Genomic DNA, 18,600 nt, shown 5'->3' with positions numbered 1-18,600 from the left:
AAAATGAAAATGTGGCCACAGTCATCAAAACCCTGGGGAAAAGTGCCATGAATGATAAAGCTTTTTTCCTTTGAAAATATTTTTTCTTATAAAACGCAATAAGGGAAATAGTGCTACACAAGAAACAACATAAACTTTTGAAATGCAAAAATATACTGTTTTTAGTGTCGTAATTTTGTGTAACACAGTGAACAACAATATTTATTAATTTGATATCATGAATGATGATAGGAGTTTCCTGGCTCACTTTTCTGCAAATTCATATATGAGGCCATCAAAATGTTTACTTTCACAAACTAAGCAACTGTTGGCAGCTGGGTTCCCTGGATGTAGAAGCTGAGATGAAGTCTGACGTGCAGAGTATTTATTAGGGACCAGCATCTGTGAATGGAAGGGGGAGGAGGGGGTCTTGGTCAGAGGGAGAAGTCAAAATGCAAAGAATCCACAGGCCTGTTGGGGTGAAACAGGGCCCTAGGGGGCAGCAGAGACCACCAGCTACTGGAGCCAGAGCCTCTTGGCTTTGAGACCATTAAAAATTCCTTACCCCTGGCTGCTGCTCTCTCTGGCGCTCTTGGTCCTGGTTACCACAAAGGAGCGCCCCTCACTTTTTTGGGGGGGGCCTTGGCCCAGCTCCAGGGCCGATGGCTGCATTCAACTTGCCCAGGAGCCCGTCACCTCCAGACAAGTGTGTCCTAGTTGAGGCTGTTTTTTGGGCCTCCCATGTCCTCTTGTGTCAGATGAGCAAAGGAAGAGCTGGGAGAAAAGGGACCTCTTCAGGTGACCAGCAGGATGGGACAGAACAGGGGCTGGAATCCAGGTCTACTGGCTCTTGGTCTAGGGCTCTTATTGGCTGCCTCTAAATTACTGTTTTCTCTTAGATACTCTCAGTTCTTTTCTGAGCCTTCCTCGGGCCTTGGTTTAAGTCCTATTTGCAAACCTTTTCAGAGAATCGAGCATGAAACAAGAACCACCAGGATGCACTTGCACTTCAATTCTTATAGTTATCCCCACCCTGGGCTTAATTATACTCTGTCTCTTGCCAATCCAAGGAGGCAAGATACAAAGCTTGACTCTAACTTGTACGTTTAGCCAGTTATTCATTCATCAGACATGAACATCTACTGTGCGTCAGGTGTCAGGGAGCGGATGAAGCTCAGCTGGTGGACACCCTGCAGAGAGCCACCGTCACCTGCACTGTTTGCCAGAGAATTATTTTTTATGTAGTTAGTTGCCCCTGGGCATGTTTCTGCCCAGCCTCATAAGCCTTTATCATGGATCCTGGGCCTCCTGGAAGGGAGCTGGCATTGGCTCTATGGGTGTTTGGGGCGTGAGGCTGGGGTGACATCTGCCCAGGTTGGTGGAGCCAGCGGGCGCAGGCTGCTTCCTCCTGGGTGCCCGGCTGGGTGACAGGGAGATGCTTGCCTCTGCTCAGGAGGGGCCTGGGGAGGACAGACTGGTCCTGACTCCACTGGCTTTGTTCTTCACGACTCCGTAAGTGGGCTCAGGCCTAGCTGCCGAGATGAGGAAGGGCTTGTGCGGCACCTGGATGGGATGAGCCAGGTAATTTCGGCAGGTGGGGTGGGAAGGAGATCCAATCCCAGGGGAGTCCCTCTGAGGTTGGATGGAGGAAGGGCTGGTTCACTTCAGTCTCAGGGAATGTTCCAGGGAGGCATAGGGGAGAAACGGAGGCAGGGAAAACATGCCATGAGATCTTTGCCAATTCATTAATGACCCTGCCTGGCTGTGCCAAGTGCATTTACCTGGTGTGCTTATATCCAGCTGCTGGGTATCTCATACCCATGGGCGTCCATTCATTCAACAAATATTAATTTAGTTCCTACTACATACCTGGAACTTTCTAGGCTTTGGCAACACAGTGATGAGCAAAACAGACACAGACAAGTGTCCTTGTGGAGCTCAGAGGCTGGTGGGATGGGGGGACATTGCTTAAATTGTTGCTCTGAGAGCATGTAGGAGGGGGATGGCTTCACATAGGGAGCTCAGAAAGCCTTCCCAGGGCACTCAGGGTCTGAAGGATGGGTGGGGGTGGGGAGGAGAGCATTTGCGGCAGAGTGCACTTTTGCCTTTTCAGTCTGTCGTCAGATGTCCCTGTGCCCCTGTCCTATGAGATTAGTGATGCATTTAGGGCCACGATCGTCTCCCCCTTTCAAGACCCTTAACTTAATCATATCTGCAAAGATTCTTTTTCCAAACGAAGCATCATTCACAGGTTGAAGAGATTGGGACTCATGATCTCTGGCAGATGGACCCTTTTCCAGGTTGCCACATGCTAAGGTTCACAAATCACCGATGTGGCCCATGTCCTTGGGGTAGACCAGGCCTAGGAGATTGGAGCCCCGAGAAAAGGGATCAATACGAGGTCACAGAGCCCCTAATTCACTTCCGAGATGAGAACCTAAGCGCCCTGATTCTCAGGCCTCCTCTCCGGTCCTGGTTCCTGGGAATGACAGCTGACATGTACTGAGCACTTCCTATGTCCTAATCCAAGCAAATGACATGTCCTGTCTCGTCACTCTTCCAAACAACCTTAGGAGGTGGGTGCTACCATTACCTCCCATTTTACAGATGAGAAAATTAAGGGGAAGAGAAGTTAAATAGCTTTGCCGAAGGGGATAGAGCTAATTACTCGTGGAGCTGGGACAGAAACCCAGGCAGCCAGAGGTCAAAACCTCACGCAGAGTTGGAACAACGTCCAGTTGGGCTGACTCTGATCTGCTCCGTGAATCACCCCTTTCTGATATTTTTATCCACCCAGCAAAGATAGAACCAAATTTTTCTGGAAAGAAAGGAGACCCACTGAACCCCTTGCCCCCCCAGTCCCCAACCTGCTCAGAACCACTTCTCCAAAGCCCTGGTGAATCCCAGCCTCAAGCTGCAAGACAGCTTCTCATCTCAGCCCTTGGGGGCCAAAGGGAGGCCAGCAGGTCTGGCAAAGAGGTGGGGGATAGCTGAGATCCTAATGAATTTCTTAGGTTAATGGCCTGGGAGGGGCTCTGGAAGTTTCCCGGCCTCCAAACTGCCATCTGAAAGGCAGACAGGGAAGGCGGGGCATATTCATTTGCACCTTGGATACTATTTGCTCTTGGCCATGACTCACTTCCCTCCAGAGCAGGGCCTCGGGTGAAATGTTTCCCTTCTCCACCTCCCCTCCCTGCTGCCTTATAGCTCCCCTCCCAGTGGGGTAGGCCTCCGAGAGCACAGAGCAGCCCTGCCCTCCTGTCCTCCCCACGAAGCCACCCACGGAGCCAACCATGGCCATGGCAGCCCTGGCAGCGCGAGTGTCCAAGCAGAGGGCAGCAGCTGAAGGTCTTGGCTCCAACCAGAAGGTCGTGAAGTACTTGGGCCAGGACTTTGAGACCCTAAGGCAGCAGTGTTTGGACTCAGGGGTCCTATTTAAGGACCCAGAGTTCCCAGCGTGCCCATCGGCCTTGGGCTACAAGGATCTTGGACCATGCTCTCCCCAAACTCAAGGCATTGTCTGGAAGCGGCCCATGGTAAGGAGATGGGCTTGTTGTAAAGCGTCAGATGGGATGGAGGGCCCTCGCTGCTGGTGAGAAGTAGTTGAGGGAGAAGGCGTGGCTCTGGACCCTAAATTCCTAGGTCCCATATTTTGGAACAGCTCTCTCCCTTTAAAAGTCTTTTTCAGAGGTGGTGAGATTAGAGGGAAGAGCATGCATGGGCTTTGGGATCAGACAAGTTGGATTTGAATCCTGGCTCTGCCTGTGTGATCTTGGACAGATAACTTCTGTGAGCCTCAGTTTTCTCATCTGTAAAATCGTGCTGCTGGCACCTAATTCTCAGGGCTGGTAGGAGTGCTAGAGATAAAGCTCAGAGCATGGTGCCCGTCACGGGCACAGACTACATGGTAGTTATTGCATGGGCCCCTGCGCCAGTGCACAGTGGAGCAAGGCAAGGCGATGCCCTCATTGGTAAGGGGTGAGTGGTGACACCGTTGTCGAAAGCCTCAGGGTTGCTTAAGGTCGTGAACTGTGTCACTGTCCCATCCGGGCTGGCGAGTGGAGAGGTGGGGGCTGTGGGTCTGTGAATGCAGATGGAACTCAGGGGCCCCTGGGTGTCACTGCCACCACCCCAAATTCAAAGGCAGAGAGTGGAGAACCATCCTCCCAAAACCTATGTCCATCACCCACCTCTGTGTGACCCTCGTCAAGTAATTTAACCTCAGGGACAGGAGCCCCCTCCGAGGGGTGGTGGTGAGAACTGAGACAATCTATTCAGTGTCTGCCAATTAAAAAGCCTCCTAAGAAAACACACCAGGGAATGTCTTCCCTTCTAGACCATGGTGGGAAAATCAAGTCATGGTACCTATTTTCTTGGCCGTGGTTGACACGGGAAGGATAAGAAAATTCTTTGAATATAGGCAAACCCTCATTTAACTCCAGCTGCCTGTATCCCTTTAGTTTTATTCTATCAATTTTTGCCCAACAGTTTCTACCCCTGTGAGTAACTCCTCTGCCTGGCTCCCTCCTGCCCACCCAGGGCCACCCTCCCGCCCCTCTTGACACATATGGCGTCTTTGGGATGTTGGCAAAAATCAAGGTTAGGAGCCCTGGTTTGATATTCTAACCTCAAGAGGTGACAGTGACATTTCATTTCAGTGGACAGTTTTGGGGTGTGTTTTTTTAGGCCTCTGTTTGTGTCAGGTGTTGGCTCTGCACTGTTGGGAAGGTGGTTGGGGCAGGTTCGTTACCGCAGACAGACATCAGAGCTGGGGTAGGTGGAAGGAGAGGGTCATGGCCGAGCCCAGGAAGGCACAGGCGTGAGCAAAGGGCCTGGGCTGCGAAAGTGAGTTTAGAGCAAGAGCCTTCAGAGAAGGGCAGTGGCCCCTTGTAATGAGAGGGCAGAGGCCACTGGGAGACGGGGACATGAGGCTGCAGATGTCGAATGGGGCAGGTCCGAGAGGGACAGGGGGGCTGGGCTAGGCGTGTGTGGCCGTCTCCATGGTGATGGTGAGGAAGCCGGGGGGCACCCCTGGGCCACCTGAATGTGCACCGTTCTGGTTAGAACACTTGAACCTGTTTCCGGCCTTTGCAGACCACCCTGTCTTCCAAACCAAACTCCACATTTTAGCAGAACTTGGTAGACTTATTGGCTACGAGATGAATGAGCTTGTATTGTATGAAGAGCGTGACATCCAGCTCAGGGGAGCAATCTGAGAAGTGTCAGCGTATTTCGTAGGAGTCAAACCCACGGGTTTGGGTGATGTCACCGAGAGAGAACGCTCGGGGCAGGCTATTGCCCTGTGACATGGGGTCCCTGCAGGGGGCTGAGGACCTGGCCCAGGAGTTCCCTGGTGCTTGGGGGTGAGCGGAGCAGAGGAACCCTCGAAGGGGATTGAGAGGAGGTGTTCAGAGAAGTGAAGAGAAAGTCGAGAGGGAGCAAAGACCCAGGAGCAGAGAGAGGAGAATTTTCGGCAGTAAAATAAGGGACACATAATAGATAGCCTCCTAGGTTGCTTTGAGGTCTGAATTCAGTGACTCTCAACTGTACCCTTGTTGCCACCATCACTGGGTGTCTTATGACTTGTGCTTTGTCCCGAATTGCTTTCAGGAATTGTGTCCCAGCCCTCAGTTCATCATTGGTGGAGCCACACGCACAGACATTTGTCAAGGTGGTCTGGGTGAGTAAGTGGGACGGCCCGGTCTGTTTCGGGGCTGGGCCTGTGGGCACGTGGGGTGAGTAACGCCAGATTAGGCTGTTAGACTGGACTGACTGTCGTCACCCTTAAGTGGACATAATTTGCCCTATAAAATGGCCATGTCTATACAATCAGGAACTGTCATAATAGATGCTTTTATAATTAGTAAGAAAGCAAGGATCCTATCTCTCCAGCCAAGCTTTCTTTCACAGGCCCGGGATCCTAGGATTAAGAACCGTCCCTCCTCAAACTTTTTTATTCCTTCCGATCAGGGGCAGTTAAGCTTCGGGAAGAATTTATTTTGTTTAGTTCTGTAAGTTGTAGCCTCAGGCAGATTCATGCTCTCCATCTCCCAAGGGCCTCACCGTCAAGTGGGACAACACTGGCATTTTAGGGGACAGCGTGGCGCTGAATTGAATTCGCTTCGTTTCCAAACCGCCATCAGGGGGCCGCTGCAAAATACAGGGCTGGAAATGAGAGCAACGAAGTGGCAGATCCTACTTGGGGAAAATTAGTAAAACAAACAAAATCTCAGCATCCATACAGGCCTGATAACCTTGATCTTTCCAAAGGTTTCCCCTCTTTTCCCCTCCTTGTTATAGCCAGGGGAACGTTTTCAATCTGCTGGAAACCTTTATGATTTTGAAAATCACAGGGCACTTTATTTTAAAAGCCTCCAATGTTCTTTCCTTTAATGAGTACAAAAAATACCCCCTTTGCCAGGGCTGGCGGAGGGTGAGTGTAAAGCAGTGAGAGTGAGTCAGGGTGCCACACGCAAGCATGTGCGCCATCCCCCCCAGCCTGAGCCTTCCTGTCCTGGCTCCTGGGGGGGACGGGCTGATCTTTCCTGTCCCTTCTACTTCCAGCTACGTGTTCCACCTAATTTCCAGTGTGTCTCAGGGAAGCATGACTCCCCATCTACGCTTTTAGCAGCTCCCTGTTAGCGACGTTTTAACCCTTTGACAGGGTATTTAATAAGTGTCTTTTAATTGATCGACTTGGAGAGCTCTTCCTTTGAATGGCTTTAAGCAAGGAGAAAAGAGCTTTTCCGAAAAGAGGCCTGCACGTTACCATGGTGAGTGAGCTGGTGGCTGGAAGTGCAGGAAACGAACCCAAGCTAACCCTCAGAATCCAGCTCCCACCCGTCAGTGGGGCCTTGCTATGGGGGCCGCCCTGGATCAGCCCAGCAACTAAGGTGGTGGCTTTTTGGTCGTTGTTGTTGTTTAAAAAATATCAATATTGCCCTGGCTGGTGTGACTCAGTTGTTTGGGCGTCTTCCTGTGCACCGAAAGGTCGCTGGTTCGATTCCCAGCCGGCGCACATGCCTGGATTACAGGCTTCATGCCCGGTAGGGGGCGTGCAGGAGGCAGCCAATCAATGTTCTGCTCTCACATTGATGTTTCTCTCTCTGTCCCTACAAATCAATTTTTAAAAAACCCAAAAACTTTAAAAAAATTAAAAAAAAATCAGTATCATTGTGGTCTTTTAAAAAATTTATTTATATATTTATTAAAAATATTTTCAGTTACGGTTGACATTGAACATTATATTTGTTTCAGGTGTACAGTGTAAATGGTTAGACATTTGTGCAACTTATGAAGTGATCCGGGATATGCCTGGTACCCACCTGGCACCGTACATAGTTACCACAATGTTACTCCCTGCTGTGCTCTGAGGTGGTGGTTTTCAATGAATGGACTGGGAAGGGGCTGTTGAGTCCGACTTTCCAAAGGGCCCAGGCTCTTGGGACGGTCCTAAGTGCCTGTCAACCAGAAGGAGCCTGAACAGGGAGAAAGCCGGTGCCTCACTGTGCCCGGTGGAAGCCGGTGGCTGAGTCGCAACCACCTGTGTGGCTGTGAGATCCGAGCCAGGGCTGGCCCCGAACCACATGGGCTGTGGCCAGATTAGGAGGAGGCCCCTCACCGAAGCTCAGGGTGGCGCTATGCGCTGCTTGTTGAATCGGGGTGCGATGTGGGTTAATGTTTATTAAATGCTTGTTGGCTTTTGAGAGCACAACGCAGCGCGGCGGGTCTACTCTAGGTTAAAAAAATTATTATTATTATTTTTAGGTTAAAAAAATTATTATTATTATTTGTTTATCAGTTGGTCTATATAATGAAAGTGACACCTTTCTAATAGCAACTATCATTCTGTGTCTCCCTGGCACATTGGCCTGTGCATGTCCTCAGACTTCCTGAGGCCTCTGTAGCCAGTGAAGCAGACTCTGTCCCGTGCGTGAAATACACGTTTCTGGCTTCGTGCACCGCACACAGCAAGTCGTGGCCGTGCTGTCCCTCCACCTGCGGGGAAACACCCAGGGGGGCATTAGTTAGGCCTCTGGTTGTACAAATGCGTCAGGACCGGAAACCGCTTTAGGTGCAAATGGGCCTAAAGGATGTCAGTCTCCAACCATCCAAGACCTTGGTCTCCGGAAAACGAACTCGGACGCCTGCTGCTTGCAGGACTGGGGAGAAGGTTTCCTTCTTGAACAGATGAGGAACAGAGAGAGCCTTCCAGAATCTGGAGAGAAACGAGAGGGCTCTCTGAGTAACAAATGCTACCGTGTTTATCCAAACTTCTGATCTAGTGGTGGTTTGTTTTCCACACCGCACAGGATTAGCCGTGAGATAAGCTTTCCTTTGAAGGGTCTGGTGAGTGCTGGGGTTTCTCTCTACCCCGCCTCCCCCCGTATCTTTCCCTCTGTCTTATTGTATCTCTGTGCTTTGTGCTCCCATGCGCTTATCTCTTCCACCCTCCTTTCTGTCTTGACCCGATTTCTCTCTTCACCCCTGTAGACTTGATGCCTTTCTCATCTTTGCTGTCTTTAGTAAACTGGGTTTTAGATTCTTTATTCTAGTTTTGAAAAGGGAATGACTGGCCCATTTCAAAGGTCTCTAAAGATAAAGAACTAACAATGAAGATTTAAATTCAGGTGGCCGTTGATTTTCCTCTGAGTCAGCGCCCCCCTCCCAGACAGGAACAGGGGCCCTGTGCACACCGCTCTCTGCAGTCAGGACTGGTGTCAGCGTCTTCCAAAGCTCTCTTCTAGAACCCTTTGATCTGTGGCTTCCTTCAAGGGCTGTTGCAAAGTAAATCAATTCACTAGGACTGAATGGTTACTTTAAATGAGTGAGTAATCAGGGGAAGCTTTAGCCAACTTACAGGGCCAGACCCACTGTTTGAATCTGGAAAGCACAGGGTCCGACTTCTAGGAAGCAGAAAGACAGCAGATGACAGTTCCTTGCTGCCCTGTCACATGCCATATGGAGCAAGTTTGCTTTTGCTAACAGGGCCTTAAGGATAAGGCCCTTGTCAGGGTCCCCCTTCTTAATGGCATATATTTTCTATCTTGATTCCTAGTGCTCAGTGCCCTCAGGTTCAACCCCACTATCACCACTGTCCTGTCTCCTATGAGGGAAGGGCCCAAGACAACCATTTACACTTTAGTATGAATTTGAGCCAGTGGGTTATGAGCACTGTTTTAAGAAGAGCATGAAAGAATTCTACTGTTACATCTTTAGTTACCCTACCCCTCACTAACTTATTTCCTTTTGCCATGAATGCAGGTAACAAAGCACAGTAATAGAAATCACAAATTATTTTCCCATCACATTGCAGTTTTTGCAAATATCTCAGAGCAGCTCTTCTACTCATCACTACCTTCTATTATGTTGTTTATTAGGCTCAACTTCGAATCTTTTATATAGGACATTGAAAAAGGAGCACAAACCTTACTATGTTATATACATCAATCACTAGGCAGGCGGCACCACACAAGCCAAATGGAATAGACCTGAGAGCCAGCTGTGACTGGTTCACCCCCTCCAGTCTACACCAGCCCTGCTGGGCCTGACTGACGGCGCTGACCCTTTGGCCTTTCTGCGTTCCAGTCCTCTGTTTCACCTTCTGATCCGCACTGAATTGCTGTTGGGCATCCCTCCTTTGGTCTTTGGAGAAATTTGGTTTTTGTTGTCGATGAGCCCCAGCCACACCTGCACTGGCTGCTGGTTGAAATGGCTTTCTCTGTGGTTGCCTGCCCACCGACCGGGCCAGGGTGCCCTCTCCCTGACTCTTGCTTCCTTCCTGTCTCCTTTCGCATGTTTTTGCTCTTAGGCACTGTACACAGGGGTTTTTCTGCATCTAAAACACCTTGTTTTCAGTCCACCCCACCCCACTGGGCTCCCAGGCATTTTTACATCTGAGTTCAAGTCAGTTCATCTCTTAATACAGGGTGTCTCCCCAAAATGTATGCACACTCTGAATAATTATTAATTCCAATGGATTAAATATTAAATCTGAAAAGAAAGAAACATTGACTGAGCTATTAAGTTTACATTTTGGGGGGACACCCTGTATGTTTGAGGCTAGGAGGCCACCCTCATGTTGCCATGGAGACCCTCCATTACCCTGTGCTTAATATTTGATGCCCTCTGAGTGCCCACATGTTCATTGGGAAGTGTCAGGATCCCCAGGTCGGATTTGGGAGTGCCAGACCATTTTCAGTCGTTTTTGGAGGGGGCATCTAACAACCTGCCCCAGCACCAACAGGGAAGGGCCACTTTGTACCTCACCATGTGGATGGATGTCAGCCTTGGATACAAAGCCTCTTGGCTGCTTTTGAAAATTAAAACTATGCTCCACGATCCAAGCTGCGTCCCCACCGAGAAGAACCCAAGCAATATGTCACAGGCTCCAAGGCAGTTCCCCCAAACAAGCCCCTGAAATATTTAAGCAACAGAATAAATGTTTATTCTCCCAGGAGAACTCTTTGAAGGGGAACACACTCGTTTGGACGTGTTCCCTAGAAAAAGCGTATTTGTCATGACAATCCATTCGCACCTTGTACAGTCACTGGCAGGGGTCCAAGAGCCCTCACGCCCACTGCTCCTCCTCGGAGCTCTGTGACCGCCGTGACAGCCAGGTGGGCCCGTGAATGTCAGGACTGAGGCAGATGAAGAGAAAACGAACCTCTCCTCCAGGTGGGCAGCCTCATTTCACACCAGCAGCCGAGGCACTTTGGTTTGCATGCCTTGAATCACAATGTCTAAGGAATGTTCTGGGTGGGCTGTTGGAAGCAGCTCAGGCTGAGAGCAAAACTTCCATATCAGAAGACAGGCAGGTGGTGCCCAGTCACAAGAGCTGCGTGGCTGCTCTGATCTCCGCGTGTGCGAGGCCACCTGCCTCAGAGAGGGTCGCAGAGCAGCGGCCCATCCACTCCCCAGGGGCCTGTGTCTCTGATTGTCTTCCCTTGTCATCTCCCTCTGCCCCGAGCTCTGAAGGCAAAGGCCCCTGCTGGTGGCGGAGGTGGAATTTGTCAGCATCACGCATATCCTGGCGGGGCTCCACTTCCCCCGCATGCCAGCCAGAGTCAGATGCAAACTATGTCAGGTGCTGTTGGGGCTTTGTACAGGAACAAAAATATGGCTCATTGATTCACTGGGTCATTTGCCTATTTATTTTTATTCATCAAACATTCATGGAGCCTCTACTAGGTGGCAGCCACCTGCTGAGGATGCTGGGATGAAAGGATCCACACCCTTGCTGTGCGGGAGGAGATGGGAGAGGAATGGGGGAGAGAGAGACAGCCATGCTCAGGGGGCTCGGAAAGGTGCTGGGGGCTCTGAGAAGGGAGCTTATAGGGGGCCCCGGCAGGCCAGGGGAGGGGTCAGGAAAGCTCTGCCAAGTACCTGATGCATAAAGGGAGTTTCGAGTCCAATCTGGTTGCTGACTGTGATCTGAGGCGGCTTGTGAACAGCGCACACAGAAGTGTAGCTAAAGTCTCTAGGAGACACAAAGAAAAAGAGGTGACTTGCAGCTGGAGAGTGGGAGGCGTCAGGGAGGGTTTGGGGGGGTGCAGCAGGTGGTGTCGCAGGGAGAATGCCGCCAGCAGAGGGAGCAAGTGAGCAAAAGCGCAGCCGAGTGGGAAAGACCAGGGCAGGCTCCCCGCACGCGGGCGTCTCATTGGCATCAGCTTCCCGCAGGGTTACGATGGGGAAAGGCTGGGGTGCAGGCATATTGTGGGGGGGCGTAACGTCCTGTTAGATTTTATTTCATTCATAAGCAGCGGAGGAAGGTGAGGGTTTCAGCAGAGGAATCCCTGATCGCAGGCATTGACGGAAAGAAGACCAGAGGGAGAGGAAGGACATTCTGGTACCTCATTTACTCTTCGGAAGTCGTTTTTAATGAGATATTACCCTGCCCTTGAGTCTTCCTTAGTGAGAAGCAACAAAACCCACGACTGCCTGATTTGGGGGTTTTTCTCTTTCCATCGTTTTCCACTGGATGAGGGCTTTGGAGACGTGAAATGGTCACATTCAGGGGTGACAGGGACGACCAGGGACATTTTTGATCCGAGCACATGACTTCCAATGAGGCAGCAGGAGCTGACTATTGCCCGTGACCTTGAGACACAGGAGGAAGAGAGAGTCTGACTGTCTGACTTAGAAAGGAGTGGTGTGAGGGTCCGAGAAGGCAGGGACCCTGCAGGCCTGGCCTGACCCCTGTGCCCCCATGACCCGGTGCAGGTGACTGCTGGCTTCTGGCGGCCATCGCCTCCCTCACCCTGAACGAACAGCTGCTCTACCGGGTGGTGCCCAGGGACCAGAACTTCCAGAAGAACTACGCGGGGATCTTTCATTTTCAGGTATCGCGCGTTGCCCTTGACGCTACTTTCCATACTCTCGGGTCCCACTCAGATCTACCGACTCAGAAGCTCTTGGGTTGGGGTCCAGTATCCTATGTTTTAACAGTTTTAAAACCACGGCTTTAAAAAAAATTTTTTTTAAAATTGATTTTATAGAGAGAGGGAGGGAGAGATAGAAAAACATCAGTTGGCTGCCTCCTGCATGCCCCCTACTGGGGATCGAGCCCACAAGCCGGGCCTGTGCCCTTGGGAATCCAACTGGCCACCTCTTGGTGCCTGGGGTGACACTCAACCAACGGAGCCACCCCAGCTGGGTGAGAACCCCAGCTTTAATGCATCCACCCAGTCACCCAGGCATCCACCCCTTACGTCTCCTCCAGGCCTCACGGCCTTAAGGAAAGTGCTTGGGAGTGAGTGTCAGGAGACACGGGTCCGAGTCACACACTGTCACCACGAACTCAGACACTAGACCCGATGCCTCCCGACTTCTTTGGCATCTGCCACGTGCACAGATACTTAAGACCCAGATCCTGCTCTCAAGGAGCTGGGCACTCACTAAAGGTCCAAGACCTGAACATTGAGCATCACGGAGGCTCCTTCCCGGGTCCCCCGGAGAGACTCGCTCCACCCGCCAGCTGTTCCCTGGAGCAGCCGCCTGCTTTCCCACCGCAGTTCTGGCAATACGGCGAGTGGGTGGAGGTCGTGGTGGACGACAGGCTGCCCACCAAGGACGGGAAGCTGCTCTTCCTGCACTCCGAGGAAGGCAGCGAGTTCTGGAGCGCGCTGCTGGAGAAGGCCTACGCCAAGTAAGTGGGGTGCTTAGGAGCTGGGAGGCCCCACAGTCTTCCTGGAGTGTCTCACCTACCCCTTACCCCCAAACTCAGGGTGTCATCCCAGGTCTTCCCCAGCACCTGGACCCCATGCTCTGTATCCCTCAGTAACTAAGAGGAACAGAAACTGGGGCCAGGAGTTGGCAAGCTCAGCTCTGTCCCACATGAACGTGTGAACGGGGACAAGCCCCTTAGCCACTCAGCCACTCGGCTTTCTCTTCTCTGAAACCCCAAGGGCAGTTCTTAGGTCCATGTGAATTTTGAAATGAGTGATACGAAATCACATGTACTCAGGTACCAAACTCAAGCGTCTGTTGACTGTTGGTTCAAGAGCCCTCCTCCCTGGCATTCCACGTTCAAAGCCTTCTTTTGGGTTCTTTCAATTAATTTCATTGACAGGCACCCTTTTTTGTAACCCCAGTTCCTTTCCAGCCCCGTTCCTACAGCAGGTCCCAGGGGATGCCTTGAGGGAGGGTCCCCCAACCTATTCATGCTCCCCAACACTCAGAAACCCAAGAAGCGAGGGTGAGCTCTGGAAAGGTTACACCTTGTTTTTTTTCTAGGAGTGGGTGGCCTGGGGGGAGGTGGTCTGAGATTCGTTCCTGGACAAGTGCTGAGTTGGCCACGTGAAACTGCGGCCTCAGCACCTTCCCGGGCCACAGCAAGATCGGCGAAAGCTCCTCTTTCACCTTCAGACCACACCATGTCCTAGCACTGTCCCTGCCCCCCACCCACGAGGCCCCCTCCCTGGGGTTGCTCATGGCTGTGGAGTGTGCAGGTCTTCTTTCTTTTTCAACAGGCTCAACGGGTCCTACGAGGCTCTCGCTGGAGGGTCCACAGTGGAGGGGTTTGAGGATTTCACGGGTGGCATCTCTGAGTTTTTTGACCTGAAGAACCCACCGACCAGTCTGTTTCAGATCATCCGGAAGGCCCTCCGCGCGGGGTCCCTGCTGGCCTGTTCCATTGATGTGAGCTCCCCTGCCCACGTGCGGTAGGGAAGGGACTGGACAGGGGACCAGAGCAGAGCCCATGGCTGTGCAGCGTGTCCTTGGAAAGCTCTGTAGGACCAGCCCCAAGAGGGTCAGGGGCGGCCACCCGGAGTGGTCCACCCTGAGCGGACTTTATTCTCAATGCAGGTCTCCAGCGGGGCCGAGACAGAAATCATCACCAGCCAGAAGCTGGTTAAGAGTCACGCGTACTCTGTCACAGGCGTGGAGGAGGTAAAGTCGGGCAGGGGGAGCGCGAGGGTTATAAATCAATATGTGGCCATAAGTCCAGGGCCCCCCTGAGAGAAAGAGAGAGGGGATCGCCTGGCTGAGGTCTCTCTCTGGCTGCGCAGGGCCCCGGACACCACACATGTGGGGTCAGCTCTTGCTTGTTGCATGGGCCCCTCTGCCTCTGGCCCACTCGGAGGTGGGGAATGCAGCCTTCCTGAGCTAGGGCTCGGTGGGCTCTAACTAAACCCAGGCTCTCCTCCGAGATGCGATCAGGAAGAAAGTTGTAGAAATTGTCAGTTAGATTCTAAGCTTATTCCAAGAAGTGTTTGTGCAGGTCAAGCAGTAGAAACTCATAGATTCCCCAGAAAGAACAAAGGCAGTGATACCTGCCGGGCTGTCCGGATGGGATATGATAACGGGAAGAAATGCAGGTATTCTTCACTCTCCAACCCAAGGGGAGAGTGTGGCCTATACTTCTCATTATATTTATTTACTATATTCTGCCTGTACCCAAAAAGGATTTGATGTTGTCTGCAATGAAAAGCATAGATGTAGCAAGACCATGCAACTAAGGTAAAATACACCAGACAATCTGGGCTAAAATCTAGGCTGAAAGCAGTGCAACGACTGAGAAGTTAATTTCGCTCTGGGTTTCCCGATGGCCAAGGCAAAAAGGGAAATGAGTGGGTGTCTCGGCTCTTGTGATTTATTAAAACGGCATGGATGTTCATTGCATGTGTTTGTGTTTCAAGAATATGTTCTTTAATCAAGTCAGTCCCCAGATAGGAATAAGTGTAAACATTGGGCTAGGGCATGACGTGAGATGATAAAGGGAAGTAAGACACTGAAGACCCCACAGTTCATGGTGTTTGTGTGGGGCCCATAGTGTCTGCCCAGTAAATAGGAAGGGGAGGGTGTATGCATGGATTTATGAGTAAGGGCTTTGGAGACGGCCTCCCTGGGTGCCCGGCCTCCATTTACCTCTTAGTAACTAGGTAATCGAGGCTAACTTAACCTTTTTGAGTCTTCGACTTTTCAACTTAGTCTTCATTTTTAAAATGAACATAATAACTGACCCAGCTCACAGGATCGTGTTGAGGTTTAAATGAGGGGAGAACGTATTTGAAATGCTGAGCACCGTGCCTAGTCCATAGCACAGGCTCCACAAATGCTAACTGCTGGGCTCTGAGTATTTATTGGGAAGGCGTCTATTACCATTCGGTCTCATATATTAAGAACTGAGTCAACTATAAAATCTAAACCCAAGTTAGAGCAGACATAAACCTGTTTTTGTGCTGGATCCACTATTGACTCAACCAAATTGTGACAAATAGTGCAGTTAACCGAGGCCTGAAAACACATGCGAAAAGCAAATAAAAGCGTGGTTATTTGGGGACTTTTGAAACACGGAGTGAAAATCTGATATGCAGACACGAATGCAGGGTGGCAGGAGGCCATGCTTGCCATTGATTTTGTGCACGTGGACCTTGCAGGTGGATTTCTGTGGCCGCCCAGAGAAGCTGATCAGACTCAGGAATCCGTGGGGCGAAGTGGAGTGGACGGGAGCCTGGAGTGACGAGTAGGTGCTGTCCTGGGTCCCCCAGCCTTTGCCTGCCCGGGCGGGAAGGCATCACGCAAAGACACAATCATGATGACACGAATGCTAGAGTGAGTCCCGCAGTGCTTTCCCTCCTGAGATCACACGGCCTGTTCAGAAAAGGGTAGTAAGTGGTCCCAGGCTGGAAAAAGCAAAGCCAAGCCCACTGAGCTGGACTCTTTGTTTCTGGGTCTCCACGTGGCGTTTGCCAGTTCGACAGCTCCGGTGCATTTGGCTCACGCTGCAGGGTTTTTCTGTTTTCTGTGCGCCACGCCTTGGTGATCCAAAGGTGAGATTGATCAGTCACAATTGGATCCTTTCCAGTCCGCAAACCCTGGTCCCTCTGACAAAGGCCAGACCCCTCGGTGCCAACAGGAAATGAGCACTTAGAAAGTGGAGCTCTATCCTGGGAGCCACATCACACAGCAGACAGTGATGAATGGAGTGGCGGCCGCTCTGGGAGCTCCTGATAGGGCAGGTATTGATCTTTCCTGAAAAGTCATTAATGAGCAGAGAGGCTCTTCTTTGGCAGGAAGTCAGTGCGAGGTGGTGACTGGACACTGAGGCCCCCCGGGGACTGCAGTGACCTGGAATCAAGGTCCCTGAGGGTGTTAGACATGTGGACCGGTTTCCTCCTATTTACCATTGCTGGCACGAGGGTGGCAGGCAGTCACTGGGAAAGGATATAGAATTTGCCACTGTCATGGACGAAAAGCCACCAGAAATGGGAATGGTCATAATTGTACCTCTTCAGGTTTGCGTCACGAAGAAACAGGCGTCTGTAGGGCCCAGGGTGGCCCTCCTCTAGTAAAGATTTTTCATTCGACTGCCTAAGATTGAGCAAAACCCCAACCCCAATTTTGCCAACTGCCCTGAAAGAATGTCATGGCCGAATGGAATTGAAACCCCAAGTTTTGGCCACTTTAACTAACAGCTGCTTACCAGGCTGCCAAAGGGCTCATCTGACTTTCTTTCGTTTTCCCGATGCCACTTCTAACAGTCTGGGACAGGTTCAAGGGCAGGAGGTGGTGACTGGCCTGGGGTGGAGGGCCCTGTGTCACTGATGTAACATCTCTAGGCTCAGCCCAATGTCTAGTTAAGTTAAACAGTTTCCCCCCAAAATATATTACTGGGAGATTTAGATCAGATTTAGAATTCTCCAACTTGTCCTCCCTCCGATCTTCGTTTGTACCAAGCCCCTTCCGAGATTTGGTTCTGATCTAATTAATGTTTCGATGCATCAGAGAGGCCCTGGGAACTCTCCTGCCTGATCCCTTGGGGCTCCTAGAGGCTGTGCTTGGCTGCGCCCCAGCTTTTATTCAGGGAAGGGAGCCATTCACATTTGGCTGAAATCGCTCAGGGAAGAGATTTTTTAAAAAGATGGATCGTGATATTGCTCTGCTATTTAGACGTTGCATGCATATTTCAGGAAAACCTAACTTTGCAAAGGTTAGGTAGCTGGAGATGACATTTGAACAAAGTTCACAGGTATTGCCACCAAAAGGCCACCAGCAGGTGGCCTCACAGGGTGACATTACTTCAGGGAAATTGCCGTGAACCTAGCTTGGCTGTCATCCTGGCAGGCTCAGGAAGTGGACCATGGCCTTGTGCCCAGAGGCAGTCAGAGCCCCCCCCCCAATATCTTCACCCCAGACCTACAGATGAGCCCGAATGACTCATTGACACGGGTGGGCAGGCCTTTCTGTGACAGGCGTTCGCACATCTCCCTCTAATTTCCCCATTTTTGCCATCAGGGGCTGGAGTCCTAGTTACAAACGCGTAGCTCGCCTGGAGAGGGAAACTCGGGCAAGGCCTTGGCATAATGTTCCTGCCACGTGTCTGGGGTCACCCTGCCAGTGACCATGGCGTCCATGTCCCTGGCCTGCATCCCCTCCCGCACTGTCCTGCCTTTCCCCCAGGCTTTTTTTTCTGGTAATCCATTTCTGGCCGTTCGGGGAAGTTTACCCGCAGTGAACAGTTTGCATAGCAACAACCCCTTCAGGAACCACCTCTGCTTCCTTTAAAATTCTCATTTGATTCCCCCCCCCAGTGCACCGGAGTGGAATTACATCAACCCCAGGCAGAAACAAGAGCTGGACAAAAAGGCCAAAGACGGAGAGTTCTGGTGAGCGAGCTGCCTACGGGGGGCTGGCCCGTAGTTGTGGGCCCCCTCCCTGTTCGGACGCGGGGCAGTGCATCTCTGGGTGTTCCAGAAATGCCACGTGGGTCCCAGCCAGGGGCCTTTCATTTTCCTCCCCCTTGTGCCCTAGCCCAATTCCGCCTCTGTGCCAGGATGTCCAAAGCTTTGGGAGCACAGGATCTGGGCCCTCAGCAGGGACTAGTCTCACCTGCCTTCCCCACCTTCTGTATCTTCCCCGTGAAACAAGAGCAATCCTCCCATATCTTTGCTCTAAGGTTGAGCTGACCATCTAAATAGGACAACCGCCTTCGCAGGCGGGCTAAGGAAGGTAACAAGGACCCCACCTGACTATGACATGGCTTAGAGGACGCCTCTCCGCTGAGCCTCAGTCAGAATGAAAGAGGAGTGGGGTTTGGATTACCTCCCGGGGCCTCTTCCAGTTTGCAGTTCATTTTCTTTGCTTGGCTCTTTAGATGCGTTTGAAGCAGCTGACAAT

The 18,600-nt window shown here is 51.4% G+C and overlaps 1 protein-coding gene across 1 annotated transcript in view; it reads left to right on the top strand.

Annotated features, from left to right (window-relative positions):
* Positions 1–3,278: 3,278 nt before the first annotated feature.
* The window catches only part of CAPN8 (calpain 8), a gene marked incomplete at its 5' end in the record, with an annotated part of 31,300 nt that continues 15,978 nt past the window's right edge, over positions 3,279–18,600 (top strand). Inside the window, 8 exons of the mRNA XM_081124073.1 lie at positions 3,279–3,515; positions 5,590–5,659; positions 12,202–12,320; positions 12,993–13,126; positions 13,950–14,118; positions 14,287–14,370; positions 15,861–15,946; positions 18,015–18,089. Of these exons, the coding sequence (XP_080980199.1) occupies positions 3,279–3,515; positions 5,590–5,659; positions 12,202–12,320; positions 12,993–13,126; positions 13,950–14,118; positions 14,287–14,370; positions 15,861–15,946; positions 18,015–18,089 (974 nt within the window). The remainder of the gene's footprint in view (positions 3,516–5,589; positions 5,660–12,201; positions 12,321–12,992; positions 13,127–13,949; positions 14,119–14,286; positions 14,371–15,860; positions 15,947–18,014; positions 18,090–18,600) is intronic.

Source organism: Miniopterus schreibersii (assembly GCF_964146895.1).
Source record: "Miniopterus schreibersii genome assembly, chromosome: 21".
Classification (NCBI taxonomy): Eukaryota; Metazoa; Chordata; class Mammalia; order Chiroptera; family Miniopteridae; genus Miniopterus; species Miniopterus schreibersii.
Note: the sequence above shows the minus strand (reverse complement) of the source record. Positions and strands in the feature narration are given on the sequence as shown.